The sequence below is a fragment of the Schistocerca americana genome, chromosome 3 (genome assembly GCF_021461395.2).
Source record: "Schistocerca americana isolate TAMUIC-IGC-003095 chromosome 3, iqSchAmer2.1, whole genome shotgun sequence".
Taxonomy (NCBI): domain Eukaryota; kingdom Metazoa; phylum Arthropoda; class Insecta; order Orthoptera; family Acrididae; genus Schistocerca; species Schistocerca americana.
Genome location: NC_060121.1, coordinates 463,594,405 through 463,616,977, shown reverse-complemented (window position 1 = coordinate 463,616,977; position 22,573 = coordinate 463,594,405). Strand labels below are relative to the sequence as shown.

At 43.8% G+C, this 22,573-nt stretch overlaps 1 protein-coding gene across 1 annotated transcript in view; it reads right to left on the bottom strand.

Annotated features, from left to right (window-relative positions):
• LOC124606155 (regulating synaptic membrane exocytosis protein 2) overlaps positions 1–22,573 on the bottom strand; it is a 282,872-nt gene that overhangs the window by 111,666 nt on the left and 148,633 nt on the right. Inside the window, exon 5 of the mRNA XM_047138120.1 lies at positions 19,047–19,217. Coding sequence (XP_046994076.1) covers positions 19,047–19,217 — 171 coding nt within the window. The remainder of the gene's footprint in view (positions 1–19,046; positions 19,218–22,573) is intronic.

Sequence of the window (22,573 nt, the reverse complement as noted above, 5' to 3'; positions counted from 1 at the left end):
CTGGCTGTCCATTTCTCTATCCATCTCAACCTTTCCCCACCCATGTCCATCGGCATATGTATCCCCTACAATAAAACAGGCCAATGCTACCCCCAAAACATGCCTATCATATACAGCAGACTACATTCAGAGGCTTGAAACGATTTCTTTGCACTTAGCATAGCGGTTACCATGTAAAACAGGTTGATAAAGCAGGCTGATACTACTCGAATACAACACATCTGTTATGCAGGGGCCTAGAAAACTGTTTCTTTCCCCTGACATGTAGACTGCTCTGCAAGGGAAGTTGATATGGCAAGCTGATACTATTCCCACACAACATGCCTGTTGTCGAAGGCTAGAAAAAACACATTTTTGCGTGCATCTCCACTCCTATTGGAGCTAGAACGTTATAAAACACAGAGTGTTGATACTCATGAGTCCTGCTGTTTCTGTGCCAAATTTGGTTGAAATCTACACAGGGATTTTGGACTAGATCTTGGACATATATACAACAGATTTTTTTTGTACTGAAAACGTCTTTCTGAATACTTTTAATACCTGTGCAATGGTGATAAGAGTGGCAGCATTCTCAATGTGATTCATCAGAGTGTGCTGTGTCTATATTGTGCACTGTTAGCGTGTCTACATGCCTTGACAGGTCACCTCAACCTTAGACCTTGTGTAATTTGCCACTTGATGGCGAGAACGGTTGTCAGCAGTCGAAATACTGTACACCACAACGAAGTCATTCTAACAAAAACAGCCGCTGTCATGGAAGACAATATATTAAAGGTCTATCCCATAGTGCCCATCTACAGACAGCAGCATCAGCTGATGACTGGAACCTGCAAATTGGGCCGCTGCCCTTTCGAAGGCAAGAAGAAGAGTTATCAGCTGAGGCAGTAACAAACGATTCCAGAATACAACTTTCTCTCTGCAGCGGGGTGTGCGCTGATAGGAAAATTCCTGGCGTATTAAAAACGTGTGCTGGACCGAGACTCGAACTCGAAACCTTTGTCTTTCGCGTGCAAGTGCTCTACTGACTGAGATACCCTAATATGACTAACTACTCCTCCTCACAGTTTCACTTCCGCAGTATCTCATGTCCTTCCTTCCAGACTTCACAGAAATTCTGCTGCGAACCTTGTGAGACTAGTACCCCTGGAAGAAAGGATATTCCAGAGACATATCTTAGCCACAGTCTGGGGGATGTTTTCAGAATGAAATTTCACTCTGAAAGTTTCGCATGGAAGATTATGTAAAGTATGGAAGGCAGGAGACGAGGTACTGGCGGTAGTGAAGTTGTGAGGGTAGCCTAGTTTTAATCTGCCGGGAAGTTTAAGTGAGTAATGGTCTTCACGTGATCAATCTTGCCCCTTAGCATCCAATGCGAACAAAAATATAGACCCTGCCCCCAGCATCATATGGAGTGAAGAAGATGAGCGAGTGAATACCTGGAAAAGAACATGGATTAATGGTACTGGCTAGCCTCCAATGATGAGTGCAGGACTTGTTTGACGCCTGACGACTGTTGTAGAAGAATTTGGTGGAGGTCAGATTCCAGTTATCTGCTCTGGCATGGATTCCAGTAGGTATAGCAATGTGGTGGGTCAGTTACTTTTTGGGTGCTATTATATATGGGTGTTTGGCGACTATCGTCGCTATCGAGGATAGTTTTAGGGCTATGCAGTATTGGGACAGTATTCTCCAGCACATTGTGCAACTCCATAGCCAACATTTGGACAATGGATTCGTTTTACAAGACGATAATATACGAACAAATCATGCTGGACTCATGGTGGGCCTTTGTTTTGCAAGAGATAAAAGCATCCGAAGTGACTGGCCTGTTTTACTTGCTGGCGTGAGCCCAGTTGAGCAAGCTCGAGACTGATTTAAATTTACAGTTCAAAATTGCTGGAACGCCCTTCACAAACCTGATTATCTCAGGAAACAGCCATCGCGGAGTCGAAGAGGCTTGAGCAACTACGTCTCGAGCACCTTTAGGAGCAGATTTTTGTTTCACAGATGTGCACTATCTGACAGACTGTCTGTTTTACTGATTTTTTTTTCACGAGCTTTTTTTAAATTTCATGAAGCTTGTTCTTTAATTCTCTACCAACTCCTAACATCTACCCCATCGATCTTAAAGTCTAAAGTTTAGACACGTTCACAAATTTTGAGATAGTGGAAACTTTGTTAGAGTAGTTTACAACTGGTGATCGTCACCGGCTTAACGCCCAAGCAACACAAGCTGACATCTGAGACACCGAGCTCAAAGGTGCCACACCTGTAAGATTTCTATGTTGGATGTATCACAGTTAACAGCAACCGCCTGGGGTGTCAAGCGGAGGGAAGTGCTAGGAGCGTCGAATGTAAAATTTATATACAGAGTTTATCCTTCGCATTTACGAGGACATACTGAAAAGAAATGTCTCTGAATTATTTGAGAACTCTTTAAAATTCCTAAATAAAACACGTTGTTAGGATTCTACTCTTTATCCCTTATGTGTACCTATCTGCATCTTTTTACCGCCAGAGGGCTCCGAACTGTAGCGTGTAACATGACGGTGTGTAACGTAGCTACGTCAGTGTGTGAGAAAGCGTGCTGTAATCGAGTTTCGAGTGCGGAGAGGGAGGGAAGAAGAGATTAGTCTTTAACTTTCCGCTGACAAAGTTATTATAAGAGACGGAAAGAGCTCGTCCATACATGGAGCACCCTCTCCCTCACCATGACAATGTTACACCACAGAGGGGCGCTGCGACATCTGCAACAATCCGACGTCTTGGGTTCACTGTCTTCAACCTTCTTCCATAAAGTCCTGACTTGGCCCATCCGATTTTCATCTGTTTCCAAATCTTCAAGGATTTCACTTTGGTAGTGATGAAGAGGTGCAAGTGAGCTGTGGTCCTGTCAATAAACTCAAACAATGTACGTTGACGGTATCAACAAATGGGCTTCTCTTTGGGAGAAATGTGTTCTTCGTCAGGGATTCTGAGAAATAAATATGTAGACCCGAGGAATAAAGACATAGAATGTTAATAACGTCTGTGTTATTTAAAAAGCTTTTTCACATAACAAATTCGGATTATTTTCCACCTCCCGCCCCCTCCCCCACCCCCTTCCGCCGACGCTCTTGTATCTATTCGTTTATCTTGGGGTGCAGTGTACGAGGAGAATAAACGTTGCCACATCAAGAACCTGTGACTCAGAAGATTTTCTGAGTATTCATACGTTGGAAGCTATAGACAAAGGCAGTCACAAGCCTTAAAACCCATGGAAAGTAGATTACAAAAACTGAACCTATTTAACGAGGGCTTTCGATAGTTTTATCAGAGTTTACAAAAGTATGGAAATAAAGGCGAATAATAACCTAGGGACCCGTCTCTATTGGCTGGGATTCAAATTTTGGCACTTCTTAGTAGCAGCTGCGCGCTTTTCAAGGGCACCGTCTAGATTAGTGACTGTATTTACGACTTGGGAGAGCATCGTTGTAGCCACCTACGATCGCTGATATTCTGTTTATATAAATAACATTTGAGCCAGGGCCTTTTGTAATGACAGACACTAATTTTACTACGGCTGTGGTGCTTAAATGGTATTGTGATACATGATTAATCAATAGGAAAGTTTCTGGCCATTGTATTCCCAAGTACTGGGGGATAGAAAAACGTGTTGTCGTTTAGTAGAGCGATCGTACTTATTTGAAAGACATAAAATGATTTAATGTGGATATAAAAATCATTCGTAGTTAGGAAAGTCATTTGAAAACAATGTGTTCCTAGATGACATAATGCTACCATGAGGCATCAGTAAGGAACGAAGTGTGATTGGTTTGGAAACAGTTGAATAACTAGCTAGCTAGCTACATTTGCTAATTGCTACTTCATCTTCTTCAGCCTTCTGCCTTTCTTCTACGGGTTCGACGTTGTTACATGGGTTGAAGCAATGCTAGTGGTACGTGGTGGCCATGAGTTGATATGGATCTACAAAACAAAATTACCTAACAGGATTTAGAAAGAGATTACGTTGGCTGATCGTGGTGTGAGAAATGGAGATCCATCTTTGTATTTGCTTTTTCGAGCTTAGTTATGAACGTCAAGCTGATTTTCCTGGCGCTGTTGGAGGTGGACTAACAGAGAATTACTGTGAAACTGGTTTGACGAACCCTTTGCCAGGCACTTAAGTGTGATTTGCAGAGTATCGACGTGGACGCAAAGAAACAGTGCACATTGTGCAAACACACTAAGGGCCATCACACGGATCATCTAATGTGAACTGGCGAAACAAGCACACACCGTGCAAAAATGGCAACAGATGGAAAAGAGACAATCCTCATGGTTCATGGGCGCCTCCATATCGAGCAGACGAGAGACGAAATTATGGAGGACGTGATGTTTACAGACGAGAGACAGCCGATGTCATATAAACGTGCGATCCAGATTCACATAGGAATCTGCGTCAAAAGAGCGAAGGGGTAAATATGAGGTGAGCGAAGACAGTGGCCAAGACTCTGACTTTGCCGTGAGATGGAATTCAACCCTAGGAGCCTCCGTTGTACATTGAAAGTCTTACTTAAACTGTAGTTATATTAGTTCCATGAATTAAGTAGGCACGAGGTGTTTTAGGCACCGGAAATACGATAAGACTAATTACGAGTTACAGGAACTTGGACATGCATGTATGCACAGGATAACCGCATGAATTGTATTGAATAGTAAGACGTCTTGAAAACCGTACAGGGCTATGAGATGAAGCAGGTTTGTTGAAGACAATGAAATTATCATAAAGAAAATAAGGATATAAGCAAGTTTACAAGCCATAAATTCATTACATCTATTGTGGACCATACAGAATGAGGAAAATAATACACAATAACGTTGTTGAGATTGAGCCCTCGGGAGTTACAAATCGAAAGGCTGGCTACACACGTCATATCTCAAGAAATTCATCGAATATGCCTCGTTAGTGAGCAAATAACCAGTCTCGCAGCCGCAGTCTTGCGTACAAGAGAAAGATTTGGATGAGCTGTTATAAATTGCATTGGACGCCGTCCAGGTAAGGTTTAAACCATTGAGACGGTACTAGAAGATGAAAATGATGAAAGCATTGGATGAAACGTTGGATACATTTACGTCATAAAAGTCCTTTGCTGGTTATACTTTAGACATTAGATGCGAGAAGCACTGAGCGGTGATTGCGGGTAATGATTGAGCACCGAGCCTCTTATGTTTTGCCGTAGGGCTGATGGAGTGCCGAGCCTATGAGGATTTTTTAAAATTTTGTTTCAGTATGTCGTGGTGTGAGGCACTGAGCGGTGATACAGGAATGGATATATTACGAACAAGCCACGTCAGGTACAGATACTTGAGTCCGATCAACCAAAGACGTAGGATTCTTTGCGAATTTTGTATATACTGTTCACAGGAAATGCGACTGTCATCCGGAAAAAGTCCGTTACTGTGATGTTAAAACTATTTTACAGCAAGACAAATATCACCTATGAATGTAATGATTGGGTGAGGAGTATTCTAACTTAAAAATAGAATAAATGTGAGAGCACAAATCCAGGTACGGAAACTAGTCTACGTAAATATTTTACTGTTGTAATGAACGCTATGATAGAATGATTTGTGTTTTCTTACGCTGGCAGCCATATGTTATGCTCGAGTGTATTACATGTATTTCAGAACAGTAATCTGAGCTTCTGAATGACTAATTGTTTTCACTATTTGAGGATTGTAAAGACAAGGAAGTATCTGAAAGAGGGAAGAACCTCATCATGACATTAATAAAGGAGCATGTCAGCGCGCGCTACCAGCGCAGTAGTTAGCTGTAGGGCGCGCCAATAAATAAAACAATGTGAATGGTCCACTAAGCAGAGCGGTTTCCATTTAACATCTGTGGACATCTCAAGAAATGATAACCAGCGTCGCATGTGATCTATATTAACGGCATGTCCACTTAACTATTAACCAGCTGACAAGTACTAATTTGTCGACTGTGTTCCAGTGATTAGAAATCAGGAATTGTGATAGTTTAACTGATACATCATTATGAACTGAAAAGTGTTCTTAAAATGTTAATTATTAAATTAACGTTCATTTGTTGAGAGGCCCTGTAGCCTGAGCTTAGTATTTTCATTTTCTAGGGTCCTTGGAACCCAGGCACATTTGTAACCTAATGAGTTTATCTTATGGATTTACTTTTTAGTTTCTTGAAGGCCAAAGGACCACAGCATTCTGTTACTTACTCACTACCTGAGGTCAGTTAGCCATAAATCTTGACGGCACATCTGTTAATAGTAGTTGTATTAAAGAAGGATATTGCATGTAATAGCTATTACGTCAATATTGCTTTCTCATGTCCAATATTAACGCTGTTTGGAGCCAATGCGGTTACGTTAACAATACAAGCTGCATAGAATAGTGAGGCGGACACCTGACTACAGAGAAATCTGTCTGGGGAAGCGATGAGACGTTGACGCACTGCTGAGATGAGGACGCAGCTTCCGAAGAGTGTTTCCTGCCGACGAGGCGCCAGCCTCTACAGCCCCCCCCCCCCCCCCCCCCCGCCTCCACCCCTCGGGTGGAACCTGTGCCCGCTGCCTGTCCCGGCCAGCGGAGTACCCATGCCTGACGTGTTCCTAACCCTGGGCGACCCCAAACCCCTCACTGAGGGACGCCGCCACAGGAGATTATGGTCTGCTGACCGGCTTAAGCAGCCGTGATGTCGCCGACAGTCTAATCACGGATCAGGGCTGCTGGGGACATCTAATCCACACCTATGGCATTAATTATCAAGAGGACAGTAAATCGACCTGAATTATTAGTGAACCTGTGTGCGACGTCTGCACAAGGGTCTATGAATTCATTATTGGTTTATCCAATTAACTTTAATTCAGGTGATTCAGACGCAGCCAGAAAACGTCATACACTACTGGCCATTTTAGCTACACCACAAAGATGACGTGCTACACACGAGACAGGAAGAAGATGCTGTGATATGCAAATGATTAGTTTTTCAGGGCATTCACACTAGGTTGGCGCCGGTGGCGACACCTACAACGTGCTGACATGAGGAAAGTTTCCAACCGATTTCTCATACACAAACAGCGGTTGACCGGCATTGCCTGGTGAAACGTTGTTGTGATGCCTCGTGTAAGGGGGAGAAATGCGTACCATCTCGTTTCCGACTTTGATTAAGGTCGGATTGAGGCTTATCGCGATTGCCGTTTATCGCATCGCAACATTGCTGCTCGCGTTGGTCGAGATCCAATGACTGTTAGCAGAATATGGAATCGGTGGGTTCAGGAGGGTAATACGAAACGTCGTGCTGGATCCCAACGACCTCGTATCACTAGCAGTCGAGATGACAGGCATCTTATCCGCATGGCTGTAACGGATCGTGCAGCCACGTCTTGATCCCTGAGTCAACAAATGGGAACGTTTGCAAGACAACAACCATCTGCACGAACAGTTCGACGACGTTTCCGGCAGCATGGACTATCAGCTCGAAGACCACGGCTGCAGTTAACCTTGACGCTGCACCACAGACAGGAGCGCCTGCGATGGTGTACTCAACGATGAACCTTGGTGCACGAATGGCAAAACGTCATTTTTTCGGATGAATCCAGGTTCTGTTTACAGCATCATGATGGTTGCATCCGTGTTTGGCGACATCGCGGTGAACGCACATCGGAAGCGTGTATTCGTCATCGCCCTACTGGCGTATCACCCGGCGTGATGGTATGGGGTGCCATTGGTTATACGTGTCGGTCACCTCTTGCTCATATTGGCGGCACTTTGAACAGTGGATTTTACATTTCAGATGTGTTACGACCCGTGGTTCTACCCTTCATTCGATCCCTGCGAAACCCTACATTTCAGCAGGATAATGCACGACCGCATGTTGCAGGTCCTGTACGGGCCTTTCTGCATATAGAAAATGTTCGACTGCTGCCGTGGCCAGCATATTCTCCAGATCTCTCACCAATTGAAAACGTCTGTCAATAGTGGCCGAGCATCTGGCTAGTCACAATACGCCAGTCACTACTCTTGATTAACTGTGGTATCGTGTTGAAGCTGCATGGGCAGCTGTACCTGTGCAAGCTATCCAAGCTGTGTTTGACTCAATGCCGAGGCGTATCAAGGCCGTTATTACGGCCAGAGGTGGTTGTTCTGGGAACTGATTTCTCAGGATGTATGCACCCAAATTTCGTGAAAATATAATCACATGTCAGTTCTAATATAATATATTTGTCCAATGAATACTCGTTTATCATCTGCAGTTCTTCTTGGTGTAGCAATTTTGATGGCTAGTAGTGTATTTCTTCGTTGATTGTGTGACAGAATGAACATTATTATGACACTCTACACAACGTCAGATTCGTTGTGAGTCAATGGCATAATCTTTTACTGTTGGTCACTAATTGAAGACTGGTCAGACATTAGAGCAGGAAGCTCGTGAACTTTATTATAATGGACACAGTATATTTTGTCAGAAGGAACGAATTGTTGTCACCAACGGGCTAGGGGCATGAACTTTTATGCTACCCTGACCATATATCCGACGGAGTTGTCCATCAGTTACGCGGACAAGCTACTTGTGAATAAGTGTACCTGTTTATTTTCACCTAGTCATCTTGGCACCAGGCTAATATTCTCCACTTGTGGCCTGATAATCCTCAGCTGATGAGCATATAAAACAAAAAATAAGAATAACACCCACAGCCCAGCAAAAATGCCTTTGCTGAACTTTTGCTACAGATTAATCTCAGTGCAATTTCATCAGCATCCATTTTGAAGACGACGAGGAGCTAATGTTACATGACAGTTTATCCCCAAACAATCACACAACCAACTTTTTATTGTTATATGTACATTCCAACATTCCATATGTTCATCCTTTATCGCTGCAAGACAACTGGAGACGATATTCACTGCCGACAATGACTGCAAGCTAATTACTTCTTCTTTTCCTTTTCTCTTATTACGGTGAGCGAGATCTGTCATTTTCTGCAGCCTTGGGAGCTCTTTCTAGCTGGCTTGAGACATGTAGAAGTTTACATAAAAGGACCTTAGAGTCATAAACTTGTTCGTTCCTGAAAGCAGCCCTCTCAGGAAGGTAGAGGACAAAGAATTCACTACGCCCCATCTGCGCAAGGCAGGCGTGTTGTGGTGACTTGTGAGCAATAAGACTACATCATACGAGACACTAGATGGAATCCTTTTTGGAAAGGTAACATCTGAAGTCAGGTGTTGCACTCGTAACAGGGAAGTGTGGGATCGATCGTTTTTCTACGGCTATGCCACGAAAGAATGTTCATTTAAATCTATGAAACAGGGACTACGATCGGCTAACAATAATTATTTCTGTAGAAGGTGCCTTTTTCCGTGTGTGTCTATATGAAAATCCTTCGATTGGCGTGGTTTAGCAATCTGTCATGAAGAGAGTGAGATATTCTGCCTTCCTTCCCGCATCAGGCCATCATTGGTTAACCAGACAAAACCAGAGAGAACAGCAATTTGTAAAACTTATTTATAACATTATTATTGGTTGGAACTTCTGCTGCATGCCTGCTGCAGCTGGTCGACGAGATTCCAACGCTGGCAGAACATGCTAAGTTTCGGAGCGTTAAGTGATAGGACACTTGCTGCTGGGGCATCTAAGAGTAGATACTTGCTGCAGAGGGGTCTAGGAATAGAGACCTGCGGCTGAGGTATTGTAGAGAGGGATGTCTCCATCGAAAGGCAGAGTACAGAGGGGAGCTGGACTCAGAATTTCCAGCCGTTACGGCGGTCGTCGTCCGCATTAACACCATATTAGAGTGGTAAGAACGATCCGGCAATACAGTCACTGAAGAGAGGCGGACGTGAGGCGACTTGAATTACATCATGTTTTTATTGGCGGTTTTAACGTTCGCAGCCAGCTAGTTGCTTCTACGATGCACTTTGGCGATTTTACTGTTATTCGTACTTGATTTTCCGTATTCTTCCTTTAAACTACCAACCACATTCACAGTCATTGATCGTGTCCACGGTACTGTGTATTAAACCGGGAACCTAGAAACGACGGAGAGGCTTCATCTCGCCGTAGCCCCTGTTGGTTCACAACTCCACAACAGGCCACAGCAGTCCCGCCACCCCACGCCTGAACCCAGGGTTATTCCGCGGCTCGGTCCCCAGTGGACCTCCCCCCCCCGTAACGTCTCATAACAGACGATTGTACGCCAAATGTTTGCTTGGTAGAGTAATTGTGGTCTACGGGTATGTGGAGACAGTGTTTGCACAACAATCGCCGACGTAGTGTAACGGAGGCGGAATAAGGGAAACCAGCCTGCATTCGCCGAGTTAGTTGGAAAACTGCCTTAAAAATCATCCACAGGCTGGCCGGCACAACGGACCTCGACACTAATCCGCCAGGCGGATTTGTGCCGGGGACCGGCACGCCTTTCCGCTCGGGAAGTAGCGCGTTAGACTGCGCGGCTGCCTGGCTCGCTGTCCACGATATAGTTTCATGTCATGCTTTCATGTGTACACCCATCTGTGCCAAGGCTATATTTCATGATTAAATTCTTTTGTCTACGTATTAAATGTTGACATACTTAATTCAGTGGGTAATTCATTTCTTTGATGTTTTTTAGTAACAAATCTAATTGTAGACTCTTTTGTAGTGAGATGAGCCTCTTCATTAATATATACTCGTGTGGTATGGTGCCTGCACTTTCATCCTTAAGTGGGGCACTCCTAGCAGTTCTCCATCAATAAAAAAATTTCGTTGCGTGACAGTTAATCTTACATTCTTTCTGGTGTTATGTTGACCTTCCCTTCCGCCCGCAGCTAGTGGTCGTGCGGTAGCGTTCTCGCTTCCCGCGCCCGGGTTCCCGGGTTCGATTCCCGGCGGGGTCAAGGATTTTCTCTGCCTCGTGATGGCTGGATGTTGTGTGATGTACTTAGGTTAGTTAGGTTTAAGTAGTTCTAAGTTCTAGGGGACTGATGACCATATATGTTAAGTCCCATAGTACTCAGAGCCGTTTGAACCATTTGAACCTTCCCTTCCCTGTAAGTCACTGGAGATCGGACTTGCGGCACAATGGGGGTATGCAAAACAGCTCAAACGACTCCTCACAATATCAGAACTTTTTGTGAAAGGAACGAATGAACGATGTATGTTCAGAACCGTCCCACCAATGAAAATTTTTGGAAGTGGTGCATGTCACCATGTCAATTTCGTCACTGGTTGAAACCTCGTTTTATTGAGCGATTGCTCCGAGGAGAACAATAAATGAAGGAAATCGACAAATTTACTGTTTAAAAAGAAACAAACTGAATTTTTGTTCTGCCAGTTCTTGTTTATTTCGAACCGACTTTTCGGCTTATTGGGGCATCGTCAAGAAACGACGGACTTGCGTCCACAAGAGACGCTATCGTGTAGGGAACCCAAAATTGGAAACAAAGATATTTTCAACGTTTATACAAACTCTGATCGTGACATTAGGTGAGAAATATCGAACCACCCGTTCCTCACTCTGTTATGCACCAAGCATGTTAAATTGCAGTTTAAATTACATTTGTCAGTGTGGCTGTATCAAACACAGGACATATCCAAAACACATTATTAAAAATGTATAACTTGCGTAAACAAATACTAATAGAACAAAAAACAAATTGTTTGTTTTTCTACCTTAAGTATGAAGCTGTATTATCAATAAGTGACGGAATAATCCGTGAATACGAAAAACAACAAATTTTTATTCAAAAGTAAAGCTCGGAAAATTAGTACTTGACCTCCGGATGACAATCAGTTAATCGAATATAGGAAAGATTTGGGATTGGGCAGGGAAGTTGTAATAAATCATTAGTACATTTTCTAAGGAACTGTCCCGGAATTAACCTCATTTGATTAACGAAAACTACAGAAAATCTCATTACGGATGGCTGGATGCGTAATTGAATTCCACTTCTGTCGAATGCAAGGTCAGTGCCCTAACCATTGGAACATCTCGCTCGGAATTATTTATTTGGGGGTGAGAATTACTTTGCCTAAATTTATGATTTACTAGTACATAATTCCTGGGTAAAATTTTTGGGGCTACCTCAAGATTGCACATGCAACTCTCAATTCGGAAATATTTTAATAAACACTACAAACACTGCAGTCTAAAGTCTATTGTAACGATAAACGACAATGCATACAATATTTATCCGTAACAGGGCAGCGATAAACTACGACATGCTCTCCTCCACTTATTTAGTTCCGTTGTACAACATTACAACTAACACCTAAGTGCTATTGTTTATCTGGGCACTGAATACAAAGTTGAAAAGTAAATCCAATGACGTAACTACGAAGTGGAAAAAGATTTACTTTGGATACGGGAACTAACGAAAATAGATACCTTTTTGGTTTCAGCGACACTATAGCATTTCATTACCACAATATACCGGTTTGATTTGAGTAATCCAAAGAAAAAAATGCTATTCATTTCTGTCCTTTTCCCAGAATGTGTTGTTCAGAATAGTGGACTATCACTATTATGAAATGAAGAAAGATTAGACTTCACCATTCGCGGCTGATTAAGTCACAGGAATACAAGATCGAATTAGGGTGTGTTCGGGGAGGAAATCGGTGTGACGGTACGTCACATAAATGGACATTTGGAGAAAAGAAAAAAAATGTTTTTGCTTGTGTCACGTTTGAATTATATATTATTTCAAGACTGTGTACGTGTGTGCGATGTATAAGAAAGGTTAAAAAAGTTAAATAATACCACCAAAAACCACAAACAGCGATGTGATATATATAAAAAAAGAGAACATTCTTTTGCCGACCACGGTGGCCGAGCAGTTCTAGGTGTTCAGTCCGGAACCGCGCGGCCGCTACGGTCGCAGGTTCGAATCCTGCCTTGGGCATGGATGTGTGTGATGTCCTTAGGTTGGTTAGGTTTAAGTAGTTCTAAGTTCTATGGGACTGATGACCACAGATGTTAAGTCCCATAGTGCTCAGAGCCATTTGAACCATAAGAAGAACATTCTTTTTATCTGTGCAATGAAAACGAATATGATCAGAGACTATTGCTTTATTGAAAGTGCTCCTGTTTTGTTTCGTCTAGAGGTAGGCCGCCATTGTAGAACTAGATAATAATTAATAGGTAGGCCGCCACTGTAGAGCAGGATAATAATGAATGTAAGTTTTTCTGCATTTTTGCAAAATATAATAGAAATTGTTATTAGAATTTGTGTATTATTGACTTAGTTGTCACCTCTCATGATCGCAACCATTAATTCTAATTAACCAAGTTTTTACAGAACTTCGTGGTGCAGGGAGCTCATCTACCCTAGCAGGATTTAGTCGGCCATTACGCTGAATGTATTATTTAATTATAATTTCATGTCATAATATTAAATGTAAATGCGAGAGACTTCTCAATTTTGATATTTCATTAATTTCAAAGTTTATTATTATAAATTTCATTTACTAAAATCCACAACACTGAATGACTTCAGTACGTTTCATTTTGGCCGCCTAACGGCAGACGAGATTGTCTCCAGTTTTGCCTTGCAAATAATGAACAAGAAATATTGAAAATCATTACACCCAATAAGCTCCGCAATATCTCAGTTAATCTCTGTGAAATTTGGTACATAAATAACCAGTAGCCCCTGAGACCCACATTAATAATTACTGTTTGCGTAATAATACGCATATTTTTTTTTCTAAATAGCAGCGCTCACACAAACTATTTATTAGAAGGTGGTGAGTTGCGCGTTGTGTTTAAAAAAATATTATATTGTACGTACTTCAGGGCAGCCGATGTCCGTACGAGTGTTAACGCGGTATAAGTTAATTAAAAGTCTCATGCTAGCCCACAATATTTAAAGCCACCCCAACCAAAATCACAAAATATAATAAAATATAAATAAAATAAAAATATATAACTATTCCCTGATAAAGTGGACACACACATACATATACCGTGATAAGAGGCGCCTAACGTGTGGCAAATTGTCAGGTACCGCGTATGCTTTTTCAAAGGAACCATTTCGACATTTGGGTCAAGCGACTTTAGGCAATCACGGAAAACCAAAATACACTCCTGGAAATGGAAAAAAGAACACATTGACACCGGTGTGTCACACCCACCATACTTGCTCCGGACACTGCGAGAGGGCTGTACAAGCAATGATCACACGCACGGCACAGCGGACACACCAGGAACCGCGGTGTTGGCCGTCGAATCGCGCTAGCTGCGCAGCATTTGTGCACCGCCGCCGTCAGTGTCAGCCAGTTTGCCGTGGCATACGGAGCTCCATCGCAGTCTTTAACACTGGTAGTATGCCGCGACAGCGTGGACGTGAACCGTATGTGCAGTTGACGGACTTTGAGCGAGGGCGTATAGTGGGCATGCGGGAGGCCGGGTGGACGTACCGCCGAATTGCTCAACACGTGGGGCGTGAGGTCTCCACAGTACATCGATGTTGTCGCCAGTGGTCGGCGGAAGGTGCACGTGCCCGTCGACCTGGGACCGGACCGCAGCGACGCACGGATGTACGCCAAGACCGTAGGATCCTACGCAGTGCCGTAGGGGACCGCACCGCCACTTCCCAGCAAATTAGGGACAGTGTTGCTCATGGGGTATCGGCGAGGACCATTCGCAACCGTCTCCATGAAGCTGGGCTACGGTCCCGCACACCGTTAGGCCGTCTTCCGCTCACGCCCCAACATCGTGCAGCCCGCCTCCAGTGGTGTCGCGACAGGCGTGAATGGAGGGACGAATGGAGACCTGTCGTCTTCAGCGATTAGAGTCGCTTCTGCCTTGGTGCCAATGATGGTCGTATGCGTGTTTGGCGCCGTGCAGGTGAGCGCCACAATCAGGACTGCATACGACCGAGGCACACAGGGCCAACACCCGGCATCATGGTGTGGGGAGCGATCTCCTACACTGGCCGTACACCACTGGTGATCGTCGAGGGGACACTGAATAGTGCACGGTACATCCAAACCGTCATCGAACCCATCGTTCTACCATTCCTAGACCGGCAAGGGAACTTGCTGTTCCAACAGGACAATGCACGTCCGCATGTATCCCGTGCCACCCAACGTGCTCTAGAAGGTGTAAGTCAACTACCCTGGCCAGGAAGATCTCCGGATCTGTCCCCCATTGAGCATGTTTGGGACTGGATGAAGCGTCGTCTCACGCGGTCTGCACGTCCAGCACGAACGCTAGTCCAACTGAGGCGCCAGGTGGAAATGGCATGGCAAGCCGTTCCACAGGACTACATCCAGCATCTCTACGATCGTCTCCATGGGAGAATAGCAGCCTGCATTGCTGCGAAAGGTGGATATACACTGTACTAGTGCCGACATTGTGCATGCTCTGTTGCCTGTGTCTATGTGCCTGTGGTTCTGTCAGTGTGATAATGTGATGTATCTGACCCCAGGAATGTGTCAATAAAGTTTCCCCTTCCTGGGACAATGAATTCACGGTGTTCTTATTTCAATTTCCAGGAGTGTAGAACGGGATTTTGGATTCCTGCCATCCCGTATGCGAGTGAAGTGCCGTATCACTGCGCTGCATCATCGAATGTCACTGCCTAAACCAGGACCAGCCACGGCGTGTCAAACACCACGCTTGCAGGGTGTGCTGGCTGCCCAAGGCCCGGCCTGTCAACTGGCTTTGCTCGGTCCTTATTGGAAGTACACGGAACCGCGCGACATTTCATTTAGCATTGTGGTGCGGCATTTTTGGCCGGCGAAACTGTCTGTCTTGCTGTCAGCGCTGTTTAACCTTCGCTATTTGTTCGCGGTATGAAGGCCGTTCACAGGTCCAGTAATTGTTTGCACAAAAAAGAGGCAGTCCAGCGATCTATTTTCGCAATCCTTTGAAATGAATGGGAATGACAGAAGAGAGGGATTAGCACTCTCAGTTAGCATAAGCGACACGTACTGCATATTTGCTATGAAGCGACAATACAATACCACGCAGAAAAAATTTAAATATTTAGAAAGAGCAAAAAATTACAGTCATCGACAGATAGGATTCATTGTTCTGTACATTAAAAACACTTTGTGCTAAATTTGCAGGCGTGAAGAAACTGACAGTGCGAATAGTAAAATTTCTGAAGTGCCATGCATTATTCGATTGTCAGTTGCAATAATTTTCAATGGAACTGAATGAAGAGAATTGCGATTTTATATATTATTGTGAAGTTCTTCGGTCAAATCAAGGGGCATGACCGGAACGATTTTTCAATTCAAAACTCTTTCGGTATAAAACTGTCTATTGTTGAATTTGTGGAGGAAAAAAGAGTTCAGGAACGAAAATTAAAGCAGCCAGAATGAAGGGCAGACTTCGCATTTTAAGTGGACCTGACTGCACGGTGCCCACAGTAAGACATTGCAAGGTAACTTCTATCTGATTTGAGACGGACACATTTAAAAAGAAAATCGCGTTGTAGAAGGGACACATTTTGATAACGATAATCAAATCCCCTAAGCTCATTGGCGTTAAAGTAAACGCGAGATTTGAAGAATTCATTGTGCCCTTGAAAGAATTACAAGGATAGTTTTATAGAGATTTTGAAGACACTGTCAGTCTTACTTCTGTTTCCGAGCTGTTTTCGAGACCATTTGCAGTTTCAGCTGAAAGCGCCCCTGTCCATGTGCAGACCTCACTGGGTGTGACCTACAAGTTAATTCCAGTTGTAATGACAAATCTTTTTGCTTTAGAACTGTCCAGGACGTCTGGATTGCTTTACTCAGGTAGAGTTTCCAAGTCTCCATACTGAGGCTGCAAAAGGGCTGCAATATTTCGATCGATATATTTGTGTGAAATACCTTTGTTCGATAATAAAAGTAAATGTCATGATTACGAGGCAACTTGAATGCGAAAGTATGTGAAATGATCTGTGCCTTTCCGAATGCCGACAGTTTGTACCAGAGAAAAATGATATTATGTGGCCAGCGTGCCAAAAATAATTAAGTAATACTGAAAATTAGCTCTTTGTGGCCTGTGTTTTTGAGAAATGTGAAATATATGACCAAGTAGTATGCAGTGCGATTGCAGTGCCACTTTATTGCGGCACGTTAGCAGTTTCCGATCTTTCCCCTCCTCGCGATCAAACAGTGTGCTTGGCGTTGGGGGAAGTGGTGAAGCATGGCTGGGCGGTTTTTCACTCGTGTAAACGCACAGCCCTTGAGCTGTAATCTTGGCCGCCCCTGGTGTACACTGTTGTCTGTTAAAACTGCAACACGGTGAAGATGGCATGCAGCAGACGTCGAAATACCATCAAGTGTACTAAATGCAAGGATTTGCAGGCGATTAGCATTTCAGCGCACCTGCAAAACTTAAGTATAAGTAACGTTATCTGTATTCTATATGTAAGGAGCGATACACCCAAATGAGCTAAGAATTCATTCATGACCTATTTCTGCTATGTGTACACAAGAGCAATGAGTAAAATTCAGTTACTTGCTACCCTGCCATGTACACTACTGGCCATTAAAATTGCTACACCACGAAGATGACGTGCTACAGATGCGAAATTTAACCGACAGGAAGAAGATGCTGTGATATGCAAATGATTAGCTTTTCAGAGCACTCACACAAGGATGTCGCCGGTGGCGACACCTACAACGCACTGACATGAGGAATGTTTCCAACCGATTTCTCATACACAAACAGCAGTTGACCGGCGTTGCCTGGTGAAACGTTGTCGTGGTGCCTCGTGTAAGGAGGAGAAATGCGTACCATCACGTTTCCGACTTTGATAAAGGTCGGATTGTATCCTATCGCGATTGCGGTTTCTCGTGTCGTGACATTGCTTCTCGCGTTGGTGGAGATCCAATGACTGTTAGCAGACTATGGAATCGGTGGGTTCAGGAGGGCAATACGGGACGCCGTGCTGGGTCCCAACGGCCTCGTATCACTAGCAGTCGAGATGACAGGCATCTTATCCGCATGGCTGTAACGGATCGTGCAGCCACGTCTTGATCCCTGAGTCAACAGATGGGGACGTTTGCAAGACAACAACCATCTGCACGAACAGTTCGACGACGTTTGCAGCAGCATGGACTATCAGCTCGGAGACCATGGCTACCTTTCCCCGTGACGCTGCATGATAGACAGGAGCGCCTGCGATGGTGTACTCAACGACGAACCTGGGTGTACGAATGGCAAAACGTCATTTTTTCAGAAGAATCCAGGTTCTGTTTACAGCATCATGATGGTCGCATCCGTGTTTGGGGACATCACGGTGAACGCACATCGGAAGCGTGTATTCGTCATCGCCCTACTGGCGTATCACCCGGCGTGATGGTATGGGGTGCCATTGGTTACACGTCTCGGTCACCTCTTGATCACATTGACGGCGCTTTGAACAGTGAACGTTGCATTTCAGATATGTTACGACACGTGGCTCTACCCTTCATTCGATCCCTGCGAAACCCTACATTTCAGCAGGATAATGCACTACCGCATGTTGCAGGTCCTGTACGGGACTTTCTGGATACAGAAAATGTTCTACTGCTGCCCTGGACAGCACATTCTCCAGATCTCTCACCAATTGAAAACTTCTGGTCAATGGTGGCCGAGCAACTCTTGATGAACTGTGGTATCGTGTTGAAGCTGCATGGGGAGCTGTACCTGTACGCGCCATCCAAGCTCTGTTTGCCCAGGCGTATCAAGGCCGTTATTACGGCCAGAGGTGGTTGTTCTGGGTACTGATTTCTCAGGATCTATGCACCCAAACTGCGTGAAAATATAATCACATGTCAGTTCTAGTATGATATATTTGTCCAATGAATACCCGTTTATCATCTGCATTTCTTCTTGGTGTAGCAATTTTAATGGCCAGTAGCGTATATAGCGATTGTTAGTGACGTCAGACGTAGTACCCAGTTTTCCAAAATTAACTTAACTGCGTACAGAAACCCCAAAGGCTAACATATTTTGGTGTGAGTTTGGCTTTAATATTCTACATTCAGGAGCCCGTGGGGACTTACGAAACCCCGTGAGCGTATTTAATTTGGAGACGTGGGTTTGCTGCCTGCATACGGGATTTACATTAGGTGTGGAGCGGACGGCGAACAGGGCGTGTCGTGGTTCCGGCGGCGCGCACTGACGCACGAGGAGCGTCACGCAGCGCACGCAGAGCGACGGCCGGAACGGCTGCACGCTCCGCGGCAGTAGTGGGCGAGCGGTCCGCTTCCGCTCCCTGCTCACAGACACTGCTGCCTGCCGGGTCGCGCTGTTTGTACCGCATCAGGCAGGACAGTGGAATTACTTCGAAAGCAGCGTGAGACTCTAAACTAGGAGTGTGCAGCACTTTTGGTACGCTTATGACAAAATTGACGACGAGGAGGAATCAGCTCGAAAGCCATCGTTCTGCGTCCGTTTTCGCCTTAGAACTGAAATACTTTTCGAAGGTCCGCAGTGTAGTTCGCGCCGAAGTATAATACGTAATGGCAGCGTCTTATTCAAGCATCTTCTATAGTTTCTGAGATAAATAGATTACTGACGACGTCACCAGCACAGTGATCATATCCCGGAACGTTTAAAGAAAAATATTTATTTATGTGACTATCAGTTTTAACATTTTACCACTACTAAGTACAGTCTACGCACCAAGTACGAAATCAACAAAGAAATCTTCAATAACCTTCTTGACATTTTGACGCAGAAGCAGATGACAGTAGCCACAAAGCTCGAAATATATAAAAAACTCATTAATAAGACAATGAAGAAAATAATAACAAGAATTCACATGCAACCCTTAAAAAATAATAATAATTTTCTGACAAAAACATTCCCGATTCTGCATCTTTTGGAGACTTCCGGGATTTTATTTGGTTACGAAGTATAAGAAAGGTGACTGCTGGAATGATAACAGACAATTGACTAACGAAGACGCCGTTCTTATGACCTTTGGCTCTATTACAAGATGATGCGGCGTACCAAATTTGGACGTCCACAGATTAATTAAAATTTGTGCATAGAGTCTGTGTTTCTTTTCCTGTTCATGTACTACACATCTAATTATTCAAAGAACATTCCATAGCTGCTCATCGAAATAAAGGTAATTTCCTTACCTACGAAATTCCTAAAAACTAATAAGAATATTAAGCAATCTGCAATAAACTTGGTGAATAACAGAAAGAGCAGAAGAGTATGTGAAGAACAACTATTGACCCTGCTGTCCTGAAACGGAGCAAAATAAATAGAAGAAATATTTACGTAGCTTATGTCGATTACAAAAAGGAGTTTGACAGCGTAACACATTCCTAGCTACTGAAAAGATGAGGCCGAAAGAGAGTTAATACAATTATAATAAAATTTCTCCCGAGACATGGAAAACCAAAATATACCTTGAAAGAAAAGAATACAGCCAGATAATCGAGTGAGGAATATTTTTAGGAGTTAGTATTACTGTCCATGGTTCGGCGTTTGTATGAACCGTCTCAGTTCTCTCTTAGAAACATCTGGAGGCAACTTCTCCATCGCATCCGACAGATCAAAACGACAAAAAAAAACTCCTACATCGACGATTGGAAATTGTAACAAAACTAGAGACAAATAGTATCCAGATGACACATCCATGGAACTAGGCTACAGTGAGTTCAAGACTCTTCAAAAACAGATCGACAATTAGAAAACAGGGAACCACACACACAGGGCAAACACTGACAGTATTCCAGAATGAATCTTTTATTCTGCACTGGAATGAGTGATATTACTAAATTTCCTGAAGACGCTATGCCGGTCCGGGAGTCGAGCACTGAACTATTTCCGCAAGTACCTTTCTCCCACGTTCCAAATTTCGGAGAATTGCATACCTTACTGGACTAGCAACTCATTTCATCGAGAATGTTGCCCAGATGGATGAGAGTTATAAAAGTGAAAAGAAATGATATGTAGAACCAAAGAAGAACTGATGAAAAATTGATTTGAAAAAATAGCGCAAAGATGCGAGATTTGACCTTTTCTGCAAGTGAAAACTCAGTGGATAAACCTTTCTTTTGAATAAATTCTCAACGATTTTCTATAGGGGCCATCTTATCGTCAAACGCCGGCGTGAATCCATGAGTTTCTGAATATAAATACAGTTTCGATAACCAAGTATTTGACAAAGCCTTATGACATATGGTTAGTATATAGAATGAGAGAATTTTCACTTGCAATAGTTCTGGAGTCCATCGTTGGTTAATTGTAACTGGTACGAGATGGCGAACTTCAGTGTGAGTGGACAGACCCAGTAGGGTATTCCTGTTGTCTGCGCCTAGAATCTTTTCCAGTGGTTTGAAATACTTCTTGAGGTATTCACTCACCGGGAACTATTGAGACGGGAGGCACATAGATGGCGTCTAACATAAACCTCACAAGAAAAGAAAAAAATCGCATAAGTTGAGACCAGTGCCCTAGGTAGCCAACGATGCAATGCGAAATCAGTACCCCTTTTACACTCTAGGCGCAGCGCCACACTCTCGACGAAATTAAGCCGCACAGCTGTAACTGAATTACACCTGGTGAAACGAAAGGCACCTTTTGTTGTTGTGTTTTTGCCGTCTCAGTGCAACGTACATTGGGTCATGAACGAGCGAGGAAGAACTCTGCTACCGCAGCTTTACCTGTGTCTACACGAACATACAACTTACAAGTGGCGCCAAGGTAAACCTCAGGTTTTGATGCGTGAGCTAGAACCCATCTCAAGTTTCTATCATCATTCGTGTAGAAGACAGAGTGTTTTCAAATCGACTGGATCTTTTTGGGACACGCGTATTCCTTCTTCAAGTCACAGGCCCCAGAATATCTTATACATTAGAAAATAAACATATTCAAAGTGCACGATTTTCAGTGTTCACTAACGGCAGAATGTTTGGAAAATCACGTGATACGTAGACAAGTAACTTCAGATATGGACAGCGCTAACGTCAGTATTTCAGCGACTGTGAAAGCAAATAAAGTCACAAAAGTGGAGATCAAAAAGTTTCCGTTAGAATGTCGTACAGTCTGGAAACGGTATGCTAATCAGGCAAAATGACTGGTTGCTCGAGTGCCTCATCTTGTATTAGAATTACCTCCAGTATCGACAGGCGTCTTGTGTCGAATCGCGACCAGCACGGAACTTGGCGCACCATTCCGCAAAGACGATTTTTTACAGATATGCTGCCCGGTAAGCAGAGTACATTCTCCGATGGGTGTCTACCGGTGTTTGTCATTCGGTATCCAAGAAAAGAATAACGACATATTAGTCCTGTTTGGACGCATCTGATATTAACGTCGCCTTACTTCATGTTTTCGAATATAGCGCACGCATGTCGGAAAACCACTACCCACCGCGAGACTAAGTAACGCCTCGTCGTGTTGTGGGCGCCTGACGCTATAGGGAAAGCTTACAATAGGAGCAGAGACAAGTTGGGAATAATTCTAGGGAAACGGGGAAACCCACTGCCGCCACACTAATCCCTTGCTTACATGTCGGTGATTGTACACCCGTATCGAAGTCGCGCTACGTTGAATATAAACTGCAGCGACGCCTTGAAACGTTAACTTTTTGATTGTCCCTAATACAGTTCTTATTCAGAATACAGGTA